Source organism: Parasteatoda tepidariorum, chromosome 10 (genome assembly GCF_043381705.1).
Source record: "Parasteatoda tepidariorum isolate YZ-2023 chromosome 10, CAS_Ptep_4.0, whole genome shotgun sequence".
Classification (NCBI taxonomy): domain Eukaryota; kingdom Metazoa; phylum Arthropoda; class Arachnida; order Araneae; family Theridiidae; genus Parasteatoda; species Parasteatoda tepidariorum.
The window spans coordinates 14,388,614-14,410,302 of record NC_092213.1 but is presented as its reverse complement, the minus strand read 5'-3'; the positions used below and the strand labels follow the sequence as shown (position 1 = coordinate 14,410,302).

At 29.1% G+C, this 21,689-nt stretch overlaps 1 protein-coding gene across 30 annotated transcripts in view; it reads left to right on the top strand.

Annotated features, from left to right (window-relative positions):
* Positions 1-21,689, top strand: part of LOC107446763 (pou domain motif 3) — a 32,437-nt gene that overhangs the window by 7,082 nt on the left and 3,666 nt on the right. For 13 of the 30 annotated variants that reach the window (XM_021147444.3, XM_043049430.2, XM_043049441.2 and 10 more), the window contains 10 exons: positions 583-778; positions 2,564-2,892; positions 7,565-7,658; positions 7,793-7,960; positions 8,682-8,812; positions 9,350-9,508; positions 12,421-12,558; positions 14,240-14,363; positions 16,262-16,436; positions 18,986-19,206. In XM_021147444.3, the coding sequence (XP_021003103.1) occupies positions 583-778; positions 2,564-2,892; positions 7,565-7,658; positions 7,793-7,960; positions 8,682-8,812; positions 9,350-9,508; positions 12,421-12,558; positions 14,240-14,363; positions 16,262-16,436; positions 18,986-19,206 (1,735 nt within the window). The remainder of the gene's footprint in view (positions 1-582; positions 779-2,563; positions 2,893-7,564; positions 7,659-7,792; positions 7,961-8,681; positions 8,813-9,349; positions 9,509-12,420; positions 12,559-14,239; positions 14,364-16,261; positions 16,437-18,985; positions 19,207-21,689) is intronic. The other 17 variants (XM_071186354.1, XM_043049438.2, XM_071186361.1 and 14 more) reach the window with 5 other exon arrangements.

The window sequence follows — 21,689 nt, the reverse complement described above, 5'->3', positions numbered from 1 at the left end:
GTTGTTTTCTAATTATAGTAACAGATGGCTCTAAAATGTCTACCAAACTATAAACTATGATAAACAAGTTTTTTTTCTTTTATTTGTATAATTTTTGTGAATGTTCTCAACATTTGGCTTCGTACATAGTAAAATTAGGAACCATTTGAGTTTTGCTAAGACTGCAAAGCTTGAAACCATATGCAAAGCTCTAAATTAATAATTTCATTTTTTTTCTTAAACAAGTGTGGTTTTGACTAAGGTTCTTTTAAATTTTTAAAAAAACAATAATAAGGATTTGTATGAAAAAATATTAGTGAAATTTAGAAGAAAAAAATTTTAACATGTTTTAAACTAAATAAAAAAAAGCATCTTTTAAAGAAACAAATGAACAAAAAAATATTTCCCCCCACTTTTGCTTTGTACTTAAATTTTTTTTAATGATTGACAAATATTCACCTACAATAATTAATATGCATTTCTCGTATGGAAAAGGAGAGCCAATAATTGGAATCTAAAACATTTGAAGCTATAAATTTAGATGTAAAAACCGTGTATAATAATAATTATTTGTGCGAATTATAAAGTTAATTTATTTCTTAGGAAAATATGGTTTCCTGCTCATCTGCTCCACCTAGCATGGTCCCCATGGCTACCGCTGTCTTCAATCAAGCTGGACAGCTTCAGCCTGGTATGATGACAATGCAAGATCCAAATTCAGGCGAGCTTGTAGTTGTTCAAAATATGAATGGAGGTGCTAATATGGATGAAAATGGAGCAAAAACTTTAATTAATCCTGGTCAGTGCATGATTCTTTTGAGTATATGAATATTAACTGTATTTAAACTTGTTTTATCTTGAAACCCCTGTCGCAGAACTTCTTCGGGCTGTCTGCGACATGCCTCTCTAATACTAATATCTTTCTGCAAGATACTTTTAAAAATGGCAAATATACATGTTACTAATTTAAAGTAACAGAAGCGTCAACTTCAAAAGAAAAAAATTGCTTTTCGGAAGAAAAAAAAATTTGAATATTTAATTTTTTTTTCTAATATTATGGCCAATATTCTGGCATTTTGTAAGGGTAAAACACAAATTTATTCCTTTTTCGCATTTTGTAAATCATCATCACATTAAAAAAAAATAATTAAAAAGTCGTGAAATCCGTAGCAGTAACGTCCAAAAGAATAAGAAAAAAGATCGACAACGAAATCAAGGGGAATTTGAATCTTCGGAAAGGGATCACATTTCGGGATTCAGTTGTTACTATAAATAATATCTTATTAAAATTATAGGATTTTAAAAACTGTGGAAATCAATAGTAATAACTACATAAAAAATGGAATGAAAATTTTCGCAGAAAGGAAAACTGAAATTTTTTTATTTCCAAAATTAAAAATCTTTCTGCAAGAATTCTGTTACATTCTGTGACAATGTCAGTATATCACCACGGGGCTTGAAACCTGTATCAGGTATCTTTTACGTACATAATATAATGGTTAAGGTGGGTCATAACTGCTAATGCTAAATATTGTTGTAACTTCTATGCTTCAAAACAATATCTAGTTCAAATCTTTGTTTCGAAGAATGTGTATAATTTTAGGCTGGTATTTAAACACGAGAAATAAAACCACTCTTGAAATGCTTGTCACATTTCAAGAGTCTTTTTCATAATGTAACAGGAAACTAACAGAACTGTAATAGGAAACTAAAATGAAAACAGAAAAATTTGGTTCAATGTTAAATTGGTTTTCTCATTTTAGGAGCTATTGTAATTTATAAGTTTTTTTGATTAATATGATAACACAATTAATGTTGTCAGATTTGCTGTTTTACATTATCAATAACTGTTAGGTTTGTCTTTTTTACTGATATGCTGGCAGAAAATTATATCCACTATTAATAATCCTCTCCCTTCCCCACCAGAAAATAAATGAGTGAGTAAAAAGTCTAGTTTCTATACAACTAAACAATTGGTTAAAAATGTATTTTTCTTATTTGTTGTTTTTTCCTGTTATGAGTTGAAGATAAAATAAGCCTGGTCAAAAACATCTATAGTTTGTCTACAGTAAGAACTCCCCTTGCCACAAAGTCTGAGGCCGCCTGCTGCTATGAAAACAAGAATAGCACATTTCAGGAAGGGTAGCTTCTCTTCACTCTATGGCTAACACGATCGAAGAAAAACATTCCTTTTTTCTTGTCGACCTGAGCCAAAACCTGTCCTAAACAATGACCCCACACCCCTACTTGAAATAGTTATACATTGCCATAGTCATAGACGAATGGCTAGGGGAGCTCTTACTTTAGACAAACTATGCCCCCTTCTCCAATTTTAAAGATGTTAAATATTATCCAAAAATTTCTCTGTCCTAGTAATAGAAATTCAGAAAATATGTTAAGAGGTGTATCCCCCATAAAATAGCTTGTTATAGTTTGTCTAAAATAAGAACTCCCCCAGACACTCGTCTGGACTTATGGCAGTGGTTTAAAGAGTTAAAATGTTTCTTTTTTTTTGTTGCTAACTTTCTTTGTATCATATAAATTCAGAAACTAAAATTTTTTGATGATTTTTATTGAATTTTAGGTTCTCTGTCTAACTCAATGATGGCAAAATTTGGTAATGCTCAAGCCGGTGCAGGCATGCTTCCACACATTGCTAATGGTGGACAAGTTATTACATCTGCTCAGCTGCCCCCTGGGATGATGAGTATTGCAGGATTACCACAAGTTGCTGCATTAGGGGGACTTAATGGCATACCTAATATAAATGTTATGAATCAACTGCAACAAGCACAGCTAATGCAACAGCAGCAGCAAGGAGGTGCTACAGCTTGCGTTACGAATCCCCAAATGCAGGCTGCTTTACCGCAGGGAATGGTAGCTGTAAATGGGCAACAGGGTGCTGTACAGCAAGTATGTTTCTATAACTATACAAACTTGTTAATTTCTTATAAATATTTGATATAAGTTTTTTTTCTGAACTTTTTATTTTGTACTGTAAGAAATTAAATAGTAACAAAACTAGTCTTATATTTTTTGAATATTGTTTTTTAAAATCTTCATGATCTTTGAAATCTTTTAATTTTCTCTAATTTATTTATGCCTCTTCAATTTAAAAGAATATTTAGTTTGTTTGAATTCATATTGCAGATCTAGAGAGAACTTTAAATAAATACTCTTTGCTTAGCCAAAAACAGCTCTTATAAATTTTCTTTAGCTTTATCCTGAACTAAAATGTTGAATTTTTGATTTAGAAATATTTAACTAAAATTTACAATAAAAATTGAAGCAAGAAAATTTCTTATTTTATATATGTGTTGTAACCTTTTTATTTAATTTAATTATTAATTTACTCTTAAGTAATTATAAAATTTTATTTTTCAAACATGCCAATTTCCCCCCCTCTAAATAGAGATGGCATTAAGACAATTAAAATAAGATTTACTTTTTTTTAAATCTTAAATCAACACTTCCAAAAATCCTTTTCCCCCCTTTTACATGTTTCAAAAAAATTCCTATTAGTATTCAAATCCATCGCAATATGTGTTATGTTGTTATAAATTCTGGTAAAATTGTAAAATGTTAAAAAAAGCTTTTAATTGTAAACATGTTAAAAAATAAATTGTTTAGTTAGTTGAAAAGATTTTTTTTAAACAAAGGAAACAAATTTACTGTAAAATTAAACCAGGTTGTTACGACTTTTATTTCTTTAAAAAAATTATTGATTATCGATATCTTACATTTTTAAGTTGTGCTGTTTTTGTGCCATTTTTCTCATCAAGCATGAAATCAAGCATGATCTACTTTTTCCTTTCTAATTTTTTGTTAATGCCCTAGTTGATCTTAAGACTTTTATTATTTGGAGATGAACTAGATTTTGACTAAGGCTGAGAACTAGGTGGCAAAGAGAAGGCTCATCTCTCCCTCATTAGTCGGCGTACGACAGACGCGTGGGATTTTAAAAGAAATGTTTCCTGTTTCAATGTCATTGCTTTTCTTTTACATTACGCATACTATATCGCGAGCATTACTGTATCATATCATAAAAGATAGTGCATATATAGTTTTTTTATTTATTTATTTATATTTTTGTATGATGTGACTTTAATTATTAATATTACTGAGGAGTTTTAAAGTTATTAACTATTCATTATTTTAATTCAATACTAGTTTTTATTTATTTATTTATTTATTTATTTTTTTTTTTTTTGTATAACTATGTTTGTTCTATTGAAGAAAAAAGAATCAAAAAATAGCTGAAATGATAAAATATGTTTAATATACATACTGTAACTGCCATATTTCTCTGAAATAAAGGAAGTTTTTGCGCAATGCTTACTGCAATCTCAGAAATGTAATATATTTTTCTTTGAACAAGCGATTTAAAAATAATGTGAATAACTATTAATACTGCTTTTGAATTTGAAACAGTTACTTAATATATATTATTTTAAATCGATTCGTTGAGTGACAATAGTTTTTTATTCTTGTATAATCATTTCCTATTGAAGAAAAAAGTAACATAAAAAAACTGAAATGATGGAAAAAATTAACTGTACATAGCAAAACTGCCAGATTTCTCTAAAATAAAGGAGGTTAGTGCGCAATGATGATCGCTCTCTTTGAATCGCAATATGTTCATTAATGAAACGATTTAACAATAATGTTAATTTAATTATTAATATTGCTTTAGAATTTTAACTAGTTATTTACTATTCATTATTTTAATTAATAAGTTGAGACAACATAGTAATTTTTTTTGTAAAATTATTTANATTCAATAAAAAAATTTAATAGAGTTAAAGCCTTCCTTGGAAAAACAGTGAATATTCTGTCTACCATTTTCATACAAAGGTCAATAATTTGATGTCAATCATAGTATATAATTAGTACATAATAAGTATATAATAAGTGTATAAGTATGATAATGTTTTATGTCAGTTGAATTTAATTGTGAAAATTAAATAATTGTGAAAATACAAAATTCTACTCTACAAGATTCATTAACTGCATTTTGCTGAAATAGTTATTAATCATATGATCCTTAAATTCCTCAGCACAAAAATTTTTAAATGAGTTTCTTTTTTATGAAATGATAATTTTTGAAACAAAGAATCCGTTGGGTTAGGTTATATGCCTGAACTATTTATGCAATTACTAGATGATACCTAAGTTTTGAATTTTGTAAGTTTCACTAGTATAATTAATTAAGGTGTTAGGCCGAATATTTAAAGTTCCGCATTTGTATTTGTAGTAAATGTGTTGTTCTGAAAGCACACAAACACATGAATACTAGCACAAAATGCTTAAAATCAGGACAAATAATAACAAAATATTTTTCATCAGAAAAATCAGGAATATCAGGACAACATGAACTCTGAAAGAGATTATAAATGTTTCACATTAATCTGGGGTAGCATTAAAAACAGTGGTTTAATTAATTTATCTCTCTCAAACTTTTGCTATCAAATGATTTTTGTCATATGAACTACTTTGTTTTGAAAGCAGAAAGCACTCTAAATAACATTGTGCTTAGAGATTTGAAAACAGGACTTTTTGTACTGATGTATCACTCATTGTAACTAAAAAGTTATTGTACTGCAGAGGGATAGTGACAGTAGAAAAAAAGGATAGACTATATATGATAAGAAGGTATAATAAAATTTTACATATTTTAAGTGTTTATAAATTAAACTTCACATTTAAATCTTCTTTTTATATAGATATAATAAGAAGATTAGATGTAAGATAAAGAAACAATTTAAATAAACAGAAGGATCAAATTTAATCTTAATGCAAAAAGACCTTATATTAAACTAGGTTATTATTTTAATACACAATATAAAAGAAATGGTTCCTCAGATTGAATTAAGCATGTAGTTAGATGTTTATAAAGCCAATGGGTTAAGAACATGTGCAAACTTAACTAGATTTTTCTTCCACGTGGCCAATAGGGCCATTCACGCTGCTGAATTTTTTGTAGGAAAATATATTTCACTAATTAGGTGCTTATTCTCATGACAAATATAGAAAAAATGAACGTTTTTAGTGCAGTGTAATGGTTGCGAAGATTTTTGTACATATGTCAATAAGGGTCCTGATTACCCTGAAATAAATGTCATGCTTATTCGAGTACTAAATTAGATATCTTGCACAGAATTTTGAAACAGAAAAATAAAATCTAGAAGACTAATTAAAAAGAGATAAACACTTTTCTTTCTCAAGCTAAGGCTGAGGGCTAGCTGTTTTTGCTTTCCTCGGTGAAATAGATATCCCACAATTACAAATTGATAATTTGTAAGCTACAAATCGTTTGCGGTCGCCCCCTTTTACATGGTGGACGCTAGAGGAAGGGGGTTTGAACGGCGAGAGGACCACTCGTCTGGTCAGCAGATGGGGAGATAAGGAGTGATAGATTTAAATGACCCCGTCCGAGGAGTCTGTCGAGGCACACGTAGGCACAAGCCATTTTACATGCAGAAAGGTAGACCCCCTGGCCGGCTGTGGTCAATGGCACGTGGCATCCATGTCTAATTGGTTGATATCCATGTCTAATGAGGGAGGGCTTTCCTTCAACTTTGCCACCTAGTTCTCAGCCTTATTGATACTTTTTATTCATTTCTACTGCGATGGCTCAGTGGTTAAGGCTATGAACTGTCGTTGTGAAATATTGGAGTTTGATCCCCAGTTTTTCAAAATTCTTTCCCATCTCCATCATAGTTGGCCAGACAGCCCAATCTGAATCTATGCCTTCCTCTGAAGATTTCCAGGGGACTGCCTAGGTTTTTCTGAGAGGTACCTATTTTGTGAAAATTTAGACGTAATTTGTGAAAAATTAAAAATTATATTAAAAAATCAACACAAAAATATGGTAAAATTATGGATTTATCGTTTCTTAAGGGATACAAAAATAAATTTTAAGAAAAAGTATTTTGTGAAACTATCGTTTTTCCTTAAGTTGAATTTGTGAAACTACCGTTTTTCTTAAAGTTGAATTTGTGAAGGTACAACGAAACGGTAGTAAATTCGACCTGGACAGACCCCTGATTTCTCTATAAGGACTTCCCAATTTAACTTCGATCTCCAATTCTATTAATTAATTGCAAGAAAATCATCCGAGACTTCCCCGAGTCAGCCCATCTGAATCGAGGCTTTCCTGTTCCAGTGGATCTAAGAAAGCAGTATCTTTTTTATTGTATTTTCATCACTCATTCAAATAACGTGGGTCATCCAGTTCATTCTATTTATTTATTTGTATTTAATAATGTTGGGATTGCCTATGAACATTGTATTCTATTTTATTTATAAATTTTGTATAAATCTTTCCCATTCATTAAAAAAAAATTTTAAGACCTGTAATTTGTTGCATTTTAGTAAAAAATTTTGATTTTGATAGAAAGATATTTCGCCAATTTTTATATGAAAAAAAATTATAAAGGAATTTAAAGAATTTAAAAATTATTATTTTTATTCCATTAGAAAGAAATTTGAAGTCAAATGATATATTGATATATTACATATTGTATTTTGCACTAATATTTTTTGTATTTTATTCATTTTTTAATGAGAGTTTTTTCTTTTTTAGCATCAAGTTGGAAATACACCTCAGTTCATTTTAGCTGCAGGACAGCCTGTTCAAGGTATTCAAGGTGCACAATTACTTATACCTACATCTTCAGGTGAAGATTGCTAAAACATTTTAGTCAATTATTTCTTAAGAAAAGATATATGTATAGATATATGTATAATATAAATATTATTTCGATTATAACATTTTAAACTTTTATTTACCTGTTTATTTTATATTTTTAAGGTGTAGCTACGCAGCAAGTGATAACGATTCCCGTCTCTCAGTTAGCGGGAAATCAAATCGTTCAATTGGTTGCTTCCAATGGCCAGATTTTCACAACCACACTTGCCAATCTTCAAGCGCTCTCTCAGCCGGTACCTGTTCCTGGTGTTCAAAATCCCAACATGGCTGGTAAATAAATTTGCTTTTTTTATGAATACATTAAACAGGGCGCATAGCGTTTTTAAAAAGTGCTTAAAGGTGCTTATTTTTTTTTCGTTTTTTAGAAGCACTTAAAGGTGCTTTTTTCATTGGGTGTTTTTAAAAAATGCTTAATTTTTCCTTATTGAAAATGAAATTTTTTTTACCATTTCAATTCCCGCCACTTATTACGCAAAAGTGTGCTTTTCACATTGTTCTATTTAACGTTTTCGCAACTTATTCAACCACAATTCATTTTGGCCTACGGTCAGTCCATAGCGTATGAAAGCGCCAATAATTTTACTTGTTTGATGAAATACTTGCGAATCCGTATGTTCGTCGACTGAGCTAGGTTCGATGAGATTATTGCACTGTCATGTGCAACTCTGCTGCATTTTGCAAGCTATTCTATATTTCAGGCTTCATTTTCCACAGTCTGATATCAAACCAGAAATCCTCTTGATCTTTTTTTACTGGCTAATATAATAAAAAAAAAAGAGTTCTTTGTCAGAAACTAGTTAATTTATCAAGATCATGTAAAGTCTTTGAAAATTATTTTGCATTTTGTTAATATATGTAGTGTTTAAAAATATTTCTTAAATGCTTAAAAAGTTCTTAAAAAGTGCTTATTTTTGTTGAAAAATTTGGCGACACAGCCTGAAAAATATGCATAGTAAAATTTTTTATTCTTTAGTAAAAAATATATTTGCAGGTAATCCTCAAACTGTTCAATCTCATCCTATGCTTGCTCCAGGTTTTCCTTCTAATATGCAGGGTCAAATATCTTCAGTTCCGCAGATCTTCACAAATGCTGCTGGTCAGCTGGTATCTCTTGGACCTCAAGTAAGATAATTAAAGTGAAATTAAATTATATTTATAAATCATATTAAATTAGGAGGTGTACCTGGTTATTACTTATTTAATAACCTAATCTAAAAAATCAATCTATATGTATATATATATATATATATTTGTTATTCAGATTTAGCTTGTGTAAGATACAGATTATGCTTATTTAAATATAGTCAAAGATGTTTTAACCTATCATTTTATTTTTAGAAATTTTTTTGTTAATTTTTCTTAAACAATTGTTTTGTTAGAGAATTTAAATTTCCAAATTTTAAAAATAATGTGAAAACTCGTAAAATACCTACTATGTGGCTGTACAACAGAATTCCACATTTCTTTTATAATATTGGAGTCCGTAACTGTGACTTCTATTAACTTTAATAATTTAATAAAATGCTAGAATTTTCCTAGATCGAGATATTTTCAAAACTTCAAGCAGTCTGGGTTTTTGAGGTCATGCTGTATAAATGACAAATGTACAATAACTTTATTTTACATTGTATTGAAAATTATTTTATTTTTTTATTGTAGATTATTGCTCATCCAATGATGAGTGGAAATCCGAACAGTATAATGATGAATCAACAGATGGCTGCTGCTACTCAGTTGCAACAAGTACCACAACCTGATGATAAAGGACAAGTGGCTACCGTCTCATCTTCACAACCAACACCTATAAACCGAATTCAGGTGATTATTACTCTTGTGTATATATGTGAAATTATGGGTAATTGAATCTCGGGGGCATATCAGTTTTGTAGTAACCATGAAAATATATAAATATTACTTTGCTTCAATAAAATACTTTACAAACATTTGAGCACGTATAATATCTAAATTTTAATCTATTTCCATAAAACCTGTGCAATTTCTATTATATTGGGAAGTACGGATGCAAAGAATATTGCATTTGCTGAATATGGGATATTCATTATCCTACGACAGTATTTTTTCATCTTTCTTTTCTCTTTAATGTTGGGAGATGACACTAATATTTTTTTGTTCATATTTTTATCTATCTCTTTTAAATAACCTTTTAATTTCAAGTCAGTATATAATTTAATTCACAAGACAATATTAATAATGCTTTTTAATAAATATGATCATATAATAATTAAAATATATTTATTATTAGACCCGTATGAAGTCGATGTCACGTGCTAGATTTGTAAAAAGTGCTTAATATATTATTATTTGATATTTGTACCATTTGTTAGCAGTTAGTAATTTGTTATTTCAGTGTTGCTAAAAAAATTTGTTAGAGACCATTATTTTATTGCAATATTTTTTTTAACAATATAGCTAGCAACTATACTAATATTTGATAAGATTTCTGATTTTACATGATTTTAAAAACCATAATGGTTGGAAGCAATGGTTTAATATAATATGCATAGTTATGCGTATATCTGTGAATCTATTCAAAGTAATAGCTAGCTATAAATACTAAAATATTTATATCAGTGGCTGATTTCACAGCTGTAGTGACTGTTTTGAGAAAGAAAAGCGTGTATAAATGTAATACAATTAGCAAATACAAATTTTATATGAGTACGGCACGTACAATTCATATAAGTAAAAAGCTTACATAAAAACACTTTAAGAATATACTTTACGAGAATTAAAGAGCTTTTACTTAAAAAAGTCCATAATCATTTCTTTTTACATTACTTTGGTGCTTTTCTGCAGCAATGTTTTGCCATTTTTTTTAGAGATAACAGGAAGGCTAGTGTCGTCTCTTGTTGTTCTCAGGGGTCTGTCTAGGTTTTTCTGAGAGGTACCTATTTTGTGAAAATTTAGACATAATTTGAGAAAAATTAAAAGTTATATTTAAAAATCAACACAAAAATATGGTAAAAATGTGGATTTATCGTTTCTTAAGGGATACAAAAATAAAATTTTAAGAAAAAGTATTTTGTGAAACTACCGTTTTTCTTAAAATTGAATTTGTGAAACTACCGTTTTTCCTAAAGTTGAATTTGTGAAGGTACCGCTAAACGGTAGTAAATTCGGCCTGGACAAACCCCTGGTTCTATATATTCAATAGCACATTTGATAGCTTTTAGTTCATCTGTAAGAGAGATTTTTATATGCTGAGTTTTATCGTCACTGTCTTCATCTTCGCTAGATTCATTTTCATTATTGATGATATTAACGATCATTTTATCGGATAAAGTTGTTGGAATTCGTTTTCCTGACTGTTTGGAAGATAAAAGTAAGATTTTTTTTTACAACAGCAGTTTTAAAAATAGAAAATAAACTAGAACAAAAAAATCCTTGAAATATTTGTTAGCTCGGTTAAAGTGGAAACTAGGATAATCGGGACTCTACTGTGCTTGGTTTACATATGTTATTTATTTTTCTTCAATATTTAATTTTGGGCTGGTTTGTACTGCATGATAATCAAAATATTTGGCCAATTGCCCTTATCTGCCAGATACATACTATTAGCTGGATATCTGTTGCATCCCCAATATGAAGGTATAGTTAACATTCCGGTATACCTTTATTGTATTCCAGGGTTTACCTTTGTATTCGAAGTTTAAGTTCTATACCCTTAAAGTGTATTAGTGATTGTTTTTGTGTTAGACATGAATTCTCACCTTTGCAGCTATTTTTTTTTATTAGTATGTAATGATTGTTTTGCTCTGAATTTGCTGAAGTTCCTTCAGCTTTCCTGTTCCTTCAGCTACTCTTTTAGTTCCTGTAGTTGAGTTAGCTGTAAAAATATTTGGCATTCAATATAATCCATATAAGTATCCAACTTTTATTTGCTTTTAAAGTAATGAGTATTTACTTTAAGCTGAGTTTTCCCTAGAAATTAATAAAAGCAGGGTGCTTCAGTGTATATTTCAAAAGTAATTTTCACCCATTATCTAAAAGGAGAAAAATTTGGAGTCTATAAATAATAATTAAAGGCATGCTAAGAAAAAAATAATTTTTTCCTTAAAGAAAAAGTAAACTAAAACCATTATTTTTTAATAAACAGCTCAAAAGATTTTTTCTCTAATTTATACTGAGATATATTAGATAATAAATATTTAAAGGTTAATTTTTTTTTAAAAAAAAAGGTGTAAAAAATAATTTTAAAATTTAAAATCACTCGAAAAAATTTATTAATACACTCCCTTGAAAAAACAGAAACTTATAAAAATTTAACCAGTTGAGAATAATCCTAACAAAATAAATATTTGTAATAATAATCAGAATTAAACCTATAAGCACAGATAATTTTTGTGTGTAATTATTATTTTAACAGTTAATTAATTTTTCTTGAAAATGAAATATGAATTAAAAGGCATTGTTTTTAAGGGATGGTGGCATGTTTTTACAAAAGAGACACATTTAAAGGGATCAAAGGGCAGGCAGGACAAGCCACCCTTCAAAAAATGCTTAGGAAGAACACTGCTTTAAATAGTTGTTCTTTTATCTGTAGGAGGTAACTAAGTGTGTTTTTAAGTTCTATTTATCTCAAAGTTTTACAAGTAGCTCAGATTTGTTTCAATTTTGAAATTTTTTTAAGACTTCCAAAATATATTTTGATATAACATTTGAAGGATGTAAAAAGGTTTCTAGAAATGTATACAATATTTCTGTTTTAGAATGCTTCGCTTAATGCCATTTCTCAAGCCATAGCATTGCAACAGCAACAACAACAGCAATCTGCTCAGATGGCAATGAATCCTGTGATAGTTACAACCCAGATGACATCGCCTGTAAAAAATCAGCTAGCACCGCAGGTAACCATTTGGCACTTAATTTAAGTTTGTGAATTTTAATGATTAACTGATTTTTATTTTAGAAATTTATATTTAAAAAAAGTATACTGGGTGATAATAATAAAAAAAATGCCTTGTTTTAAGCCAAGCTAAATATAGTACTCTCTTGTTTGTAACATTTTATGTAAATCAGATCTCTGGCTAATTAGCAGAGCTGATTGTGTTCCGGAAAAAATCCAGATTTCCGGATTTTTTGCTAACAGTGATCCGGAAGTTTCCAGAGATTGAAGGTCCAGACGTTTCGAAAAATCATTGATCACAGAAGTTTCCGGAAATCAAATTTTCAAAGGTGGAACTTAAAAACACAGTTTATTTTATTTGTTTGTAAGGGAGAGCCAGAGAGATACTTTATAAGCTTATATTCATGATTAATATTCATTTTTTATCAGTAAATAGTTGTTATAATCATAAACTCAAGAAAGAAAGACATATTTGTAAATTTTAATTACTTCTCCAGATCATCATAGGTATGTGTAAAATTTTAAATATATTTTAAGTAAACTAAGAAATATGAAGAAAAAGGAAAAATCCTTGTTTAAATTTTTTTCTGATTTTTCAATTTAAACTGTTTTTTTATTTTATTTTTTTTAACTCAAGAAATTTTCCGGAATTTCGACTTGGGCTCACAATAAACCCCTGAATTAGGCTTTGTGTGGTACCCACCCTTTCTGGTTGTAATTAATGTTAAAAACAAAGTTTAATGCATACTCATGATTATCATAAGTATGCATCCAGGTTTAATAAATCTTAAATTTTTACATGTTTTACTAGTAATTAATATGCATCTCTATGTGCTTAAGTTATTAAAATTGTCATATATTGTAATTCTCTCAAAGGAATTAATTGAACTAAGTATTTTCATGATTTTTCTAAATTTATTACTGAATTTCAATGTTAAAACAGAATTAAATTTAGGAGAAACATGTGTCCGTTTTCTTACTAATTTGAAGAAATGAAATGAGTAGCAATATTTTGATAATTTAAAGGTTTGGATAGTTAGAATGTATTATATTTTACAAAACAGTTCAAATAAATATTACTGCTCCTACAAACTTTTTCCTAATATTTAACTCATATTGTTTTGTATTTTTTTTCCATTAAGAGTGAGTAAATATAGATCATCATAATTTAGATCAGGTGCAAACTTTCGTGGTTCCCTAATATTACAATAGATAGATAGATTTAGAGGTTGGGCAGCTCTAAAGAGCAGAGCACATCAACCAGAGGTCTATTGTACCCAAACCGTAAATCATGATTAACAAGAAATGAAATTCAACAGACACATTACAGGAACATCTTGCAGTTCCCAGGCCTGAATGCAGTGTTGCCCTAAATGCTCAATATCTTTGAGCAGAATAGACCTCACAATCACAAAGTAAATGTCTTAAAGTCTCCTGAGGATGCAGTGTCCTGTGAGAAGAACAATGATCTTCCTCAAACTGTTCCTGTTTAGCTTAAGAAGCTCTCTTTGAGGTACACAGGGACAGTCACGATTCAGCTCCTTAGCTTGTCTCTGACCGTCTGTGCGTTGTGTCATTGCTCATGGGCAATTTTGCTAATATTACAATAACAGTTTTTTCCTAGAGTATAGTTTTATAAATTTTGAAGTTATTCTAATTTGAACTACTTTTCTTCCATTTAGAATTGTATTGTTGCACCGAAATTGTGCTCTCCCGGCTCCACGGTCTCGACATTGACGCAGACAGTACACCCTCAACCTGCAGTATCTCCTGATGATGATTGTGATAATGGTCTGAACCAAATAAGTAATTAAAACTTGATATTTTTTATGTAATACATGTCAAACCTGTTTGCAATCAAAATTCCAAATTTGAAAAAAAAGTTGCTTTTTTTAATAAAAACAAACAATAGTTTTGGATTTTTATGAGATATATTTCGGATTCATTTTGATGGTAAATAATTTCACTCAACAGGTTAGGCTGTATTTGCATAGAAATAGACTAGTTTTTCCTTAGATTAAGTGTTGTTATGTATATAGTTTTCCTTTGATTTAATTGATATTTTTATTGTGATATGTTTTAATTGATGTGCGTGTGTTTTTTGTTGTTGATTTAACTGATATTTATTTGTCTTATACTATATTTTAATTCATATGTATGTTTTTTTTTTTTTTTTTTTTTTTTTTTTTTGCTTCTTAAATTCCTTGAGAAATTGTTCCATGCCTCTTTTCTCTCTCCCTAAAACAAGGTGATTTTATGCCTGTGGCTTTTTTCACTTCGATATCTTTTTTTGAATTGCTATACGGAGTTTTGAAAGCTTGACTTTTAATCAATGTATAGTTTTTTTTGTTGATGTGGTAGGTAGTTTTTAGTTTTTTTAAAATTTAATTTTATTAGAGCTTAAGCTAATGAAAACCGATTTGTATGATGCTAATAAAATCTTATAAAATGTATGTAGGCAAAACTAAGATATTTATCAAAAAATCTAAAAACAGAACACTGCTAAATTTAAATACATAAAAAATTTAAATAATTAAAAATAAATTTAAAAATTTAGCTATATTAAATTTAAATTAAATTAATATAAATTTAAATAATCTGGTACATTTGCTTATCAACTTTCCTTATCAATAATAATACAATAAATATGTATCCCAGATTAGCTTTGAAAAATATTCAGTGTAAGCAGCAAAAGAAACTCAATCTACGGACAATGTTTGTAAATAACAGCTTAGTAATCAATGCAATGACAACTGGTTCACAGTTTAATACTGCTTCTGGGACTAGCAAAAACTTCTCAGACCATTTTCTTTAGTCTAGCTTTAGCTAGAAGTCATTTAATTGGGAAATACAGGTTTTGTTTCTAAATAACACAGCTTAGTAATCATAGAAATTGCAACTGTTTCACAATTTAATACTGTTTCTGGGACTAGCAAAAACTTCTCAAACCATTTTCTTTCACTAGAAGTCATATAATTAAGAAGTATGGGCATACACAATGTCAGACCATATTATGGTAATAAAATTAATTGTAGACTTCTGAATTTGCCCGAGAGTTATGTATTCATTGTAAAATAAAAATTGTGTAGAAATTTAATTTTATATCGTGTTGTTTTTTTTTTTTTTGCTTATAAATCTATAACATTACTCCTAATGAATACTTAAGTATTGACTTGATAATAAAACAGTTCTTTTCTCTTTTTCTGTCACTCGTAAATTCAGCTGTTTTATTTGTTTTTATTAAAAAAATAATCTTCTTATAAAAATAAGTAAATTAAAACCACTTGAATTTACTTGTGCTCAATGACTGACTGAGCAGGCGATTTTATCACCTGCTCTGATAAAATGGTGAGGTATTGTTATACTTAATGTGTAATTTAATGCTGTCACCTCTGCTTTTAATTGGCAATTTCTATTTAAAAGAAAAGTGAATTTAATAATTTGTTTTTGAAATTTTAAACTCAAAGGCACACAAATTTCACAAGACTAAAAATATTTTTTATTTAAACATTTTCAATTTGGCATCATATGTAATTTGATATAATTTTCTATCTAGCATTTGGAAATAAATCCTTTTATAAAATTATGGAGTGAGTATGCACTAATTGATTTTGAGAAATAAATTTGATGCAGTTTCTGTAATAGGAATACTACAAAGTATATATGTTTTGAATAAATTTGCAGTATGTATTTTTGCATTTTAGATACCATCAGTAATACTGAAGCTAACGTTGTAGATGGGATTAATTTAGAAGAAATCAAAGAGTTTGCTAAAGCTTTTAAAATACGACGGCTCTCTCTTGGTTTAACACAGACTCAAGTTGGGCAAGCTTTAAGTGCAACAGAAGGTCCATCTTACAGCCAGAGTGCGATATGCAGGTACAATTCTTCTTCATGTATTAGATTTTCTGTGTTTTTATCACAAATATGTTTTTGAATTTGATAATTTATGACACTAGCACAATTAGCTGTTCTAACTACTGGTTTCATGTGCTGTGTAATTTACCTGTAATGAATTTATAAGTAAGTTCAAAGAATAATTCTAGGGATGTAACGAATAAAAAGTGATTTGGCCAAATACCGAATTTTCGGCAGCCAAATAGCATTTTTAAAAAATAAAAAAAATCATAATTAAATATTTTTTATTTAAAATTAAATGTTATGATTATTGATAAACAATCGAAACTTAGAGATGTGATGGCTCAGAGAATAGAACGTTCACCTTCCATTGAGGTGAACTGGGTTTGAATCCCAGCAATTGATTTGAATTCCGCATCCGGCTTGCACCGACCACAGTGCTGATGTTAAATATCTTCAGTGGTAGACAGATTGTGGGACAGAGTCCCCTTGCCATCAGGCTAACCGTGGGAGGCTCTGGTGGTCTTCCTCTTCATAACACATAGTTCCATCAAAAAGTCCTCCCCGAAGGCAAATTCCTCCCAATATTTGATCTAGGAGTTCCCTTGTCCTCTGGATTGGGTTCAAAATTAGAAGGCTACGGATTTGAGCTCTAGTAGTCGTCAACCCTAAAAATTGGGTCGATTGTTCAAGGATAGTTATAAAATAAAAAATAATCAGAACTTAGCTATTTGAATAATATGGGGTTAAGAGGAAGAAAAAAAAAACTATATTAGTTAGCCATTACAACTATTTAAGGCGAATAAAAAACTGACTAAAAGCTATTTAAAAAAAACTTAAGTTGTTAAGTTGGAAAAAAAAAAGAAATAGGAAAAAAATCCTCTTAGTTCTTACAAAACGAAAACGGTTAAACATAATATTTCTCAGAAGAAAAGAAAGATCCATAAAAAGTTATAAGAGAGATAGTCTAGTGGAAACATTTTTAAAAATGTCATGCTATCATAAAAATGCCCATAAAATAAATAATATGCAAAATTGAAACAGAAAAAATAAAGATCTAAAGTTTTGAAAGAAGATTTTAAAGCTGAACATGTCAGTTTTCTAAAATCTTGACAGAAACCAATACAAAAATCGTTCTTAATATTTCTACGAAAAATTTAATGTTCGAAACCATAAATCTCAATTTAACTTTTTCAAATTGTTTTATTTTTAGAAAAAACTGAGGAATTAAGAATAATGTTCATAAAAACAATTTTTAAAAAATGCTGATAAAAAAAAATTAACAAAAAAAAAGCTAAGGAGAAATAAAAAAAAATAAAAAATAGTTCTTAGTCCTTACGATAAAAATGAAAATCACAGTTTTCTATGTCACCGCTTATCTGTCTGAAAAAAGTGACAGTAAAAGAGTTTAGTTTATTAGAAACACTCTGCACTATATTAAAAACAGAAAACAGCCAAAATGAGGCACAAAAGAAAAAACATCCTCCATTCTGAAAACAAAAAGTGTTGAGAAAACAACTAAATTGACATTGTAGACATTTCGCTTTCCATTTGTCTTTCAGAACATACATCATTTACACGTTTTAGAACTTGACAAACATGTGTAGAAACTACTTCTAATTATGTATGCTAAGAAATACAATTTTAGATTACTTTTTATAAAATCTTTTAGAATCTAAAAAAAGAAACTTTGTTGATAAATACTTTTTTAAAAGATACTTTGCCAAACATTCGGTCGAATATTTGGTAAAAGGGTCAAATATTGGTTGAATATTCATTACAGCCCTAGTTAATTCTGTGTAACTTATACTACTGTTACAGCCTAAATAATATCTTAACTTAGTGTATGATAAATTTAATTATATTCCTTCTTTGACTTTTACATCTTTAATTTAGTGTTAGTTTATTTTGATTATTCACTTTTGCGCTCTCTTATTTTTTAAAAAACTAATCACTTAATTTTTCTAAAGTATGAAAAAGGCAAGTTAATAATTAATATATATATTAACTAGGGCCGGGTGATGCATCGGAAAATACCAATGTTGTGCAGTCATCATTGATCCAATTTTTGGTTTTGTGTTTCATGATCTTAACATTGCCAAGTAGTATTACTCGAAACCAAGGCGGTAATAATTTCTTGGCTCATATCTTATTTATGCCCCGTTGGTGATTCTGCTAGACTTTAGAAATTACATGTCTTTAGGACCCAGTACTTCCGTATTTCTGAGTCAACTTTAAGTGAAAATGCATAAAGAATAAGAATATTTTTGTATCAATTATAAAGAATGTTACATATAGTTTGAGTATATATGAGAGATAAAAGTTTAATTAACTAAACATTTGAAATCTACAAAAATTGGAAGACATTTTTAATGGGGCAAAGATGAACTAAATAATTTTCTATTTATCAGATGCTGATAATAATATCAGTTAGAGGAAATAATTTCCTGATGATATTGTTGAGCCTGAATTCCCTCATTAGGAAAAAAATATTTAAAAACCTTTTAGTTTATATATATATATTTTTTTAAAATTTTATTTTTGCTTTAACTGTTTTTAATTAATTAAAGGTTTGAAAAGTTAGACATTACACCTCGAAGTGCCCAAAAAATAAAGCCAGTTTTAGAAAGGTGGATGAAGGAAGCTGAAGAGAGGTATAAAAATGGTGTTCATACTTTGACTGAATTCATAGGCAGTGAACCCACCAAAAAGAGGAAAAGGCGAACGTCTTTTACTCCATCTGCTCTAGAAATTCTGAACAAGTTTTTTGAGACTAATACTCATCCCTCAGGTAAGAATTTCCCCTTTTCTGAAAAAAAAATAAAGGGTTTAATATATTTTATCTTATACAGTTTATGTTACCAGGGTTTAAAAAACCCAACCCGCCTGGGTTTTATTGAAAAAACCCGGGGAAAATTGGGGATTTTCATTTAGTGCTCATAAACTTTAAGTTTTATTGTGTAAATATTTTTATATATTGAAAAGTGTTGTATAAGCTTAAAAATATAAATAAATCCAAAAAGTTATTTTAATTTTGTTATCTGTATTTTATATTAAGTTTAAATAACGCAATATCACTGATACATATTTGAATCTTTATTGTTAAGTACATAACATTTCGCAATTTTTAACCCAAGCATTATAAAATATAAATGCAGTAATATAAAAGGAACAAGTATCTTTTTGTTTTCACACATATTTATTTACTATATTTATTAAACATATATATATATCTATTACCCATTATAAAATTATAATCACTAAATATTTATAATCAGTAAAAACTAAAATTTCATCTGACTTTTGACTTTAATAAGAAACTGAAATAAATATTTAATGATCTTCCATTTTTTCAAGTAATTAACCCTAGGAAAATGACTTCATTTTTAGATAAATAATTTTAAAAAGTTTTAACTTATTTTTTGAAAGACAGAAAATAAAACTATTTAAATTTGTTAATGTGTCACTTAGTAAAAAAAAAAAATTTCTTTTCAATTTTTTTAAACATATGAATTAATAATAATGACCTGTTTATTAATAATTAAAGCATGCAACTATATTTGAAAAATTGATCTTTTCTGACTATATTATTTAAATTTCTATTTGATTTAATTTCATTAAAATAATACTTTTTGAAAAAAAAAAACCTTAAAGTTTTCAATAGTACTATAAAATTATAGATTCGAGTTTCTTTTACTTTGCAAATATTAAAAACTTAATCATATAAATCCTGCAACTCTATTTGACAAATTTATGCAGCACAATAAATGATATAAAATTAAATGTGCAACAATAAGTTTTAATAAAAAAAAAATTTTTGAAAAAAAAAACCCACTTATTGTTCCAAGTGGGTTTTTTCAAGATGACCCCACCCAATAAAATCCGGGCTGGTTTTTTGAAAGTGAGCCTACTTGGCGAGCCCTGCTACAAACAGCTTCAAAATTGACTAGTGACCAGATTAACGTTGCGAGATTCTGTCAACCCCATGGCAAAGTGTAAATTAAATTTTACTTTCTTGCTTAGCCTCAAAATCATTATCCAGCAACTTTTGATTATAGTTTTTTCCAGCCAAGGGAGGTGTGACTACACCGAATTTGCATAGATTAATGATTAACTGATTCGGATCTTTAAATAGAAAAATGTAACTTTTTTTAGCTTAATTGCGAAATTTTTTATTGCAAATAACTACTTGCAGAAAACTAATGTTTTATCAGAAAATTAGCTGATAATTTGGCATATAATAACATAAATAGCATAATGAAAGAAGAATAGGTAGCTATAATGGTTTGTAAAAGTTAATAATTTAGGTAAATAGATAAGCATATACAGGGATGAGATTTTTTAGCTGATTTCCGCTTTTTTCACTTTTAAACTAAAACTAAACTCAGCGGCGCAACAGCCCATGTGCCTACTGTGCCCATCTCAGTTTTCTTGACCTTGGGCTCTGGGGTGCAGGAGCATATGTTCCGGTCAGGTGGTCAGCCGAACGCGGAACTCCCAGTGTTTAGTTCCCAAGCGTGCATGGTACTCATTTATCGACCCACTGAAGGGATGAAAGGCTGAATCAGCCTAGCCCAGCCCGAGGATCGAACCAGGGACCTGTGGCACGACAGCGCGAAGCGCTACCGCTCAGCCACCGGGCGCTTTCACTTTTATCTCTTGAATTTCAACTTTTTTAACAAAAATTCAGATTTTCTAAAAATTTCACTTTTTTTTTATAAGTATTCCACTTTTTCAGAAAATTCACCGATTTTTCAAAGAAAAACAGAAAATTCAAGCTACATAGCTACCAATCCTTTCTCATTTTTACTTATTTTAGCTATTTTTCCCCCGTTTACACGCAGCAGATAAGATTTTCCGAATTTTTTACCAGCCCTCCAGATAGATCCGATTTTCGTAGTTCAAATTACGCTGCTTCTGACAAGCCTTTTAGAGGTCCCAAGCCTGGAATCTGCTAATATCTCGATTCTTATTCACACAATTTTAATATCAAACATAGCTTTTCATATTTGCGTGTTGCGATTCTTATTCACGCGATTTGAATATTGTATGTTGCGATTCTTATTTACGAGATTTAAAAATCCGATATTGTGATTCGTATTTACGCCTTTTTAAAAACCTATGTAGCGATTCATATTCAGGCAAGTTTAAAATTCAATGTCTTGATTTGCTCATGCAGTTTATAATATCAAACATTAATTTTCGTATTTATACGTGATTTTAAAATAAGGCATTAGGATTCGCATTCACGCATTCTAAAAATTATGCATCATA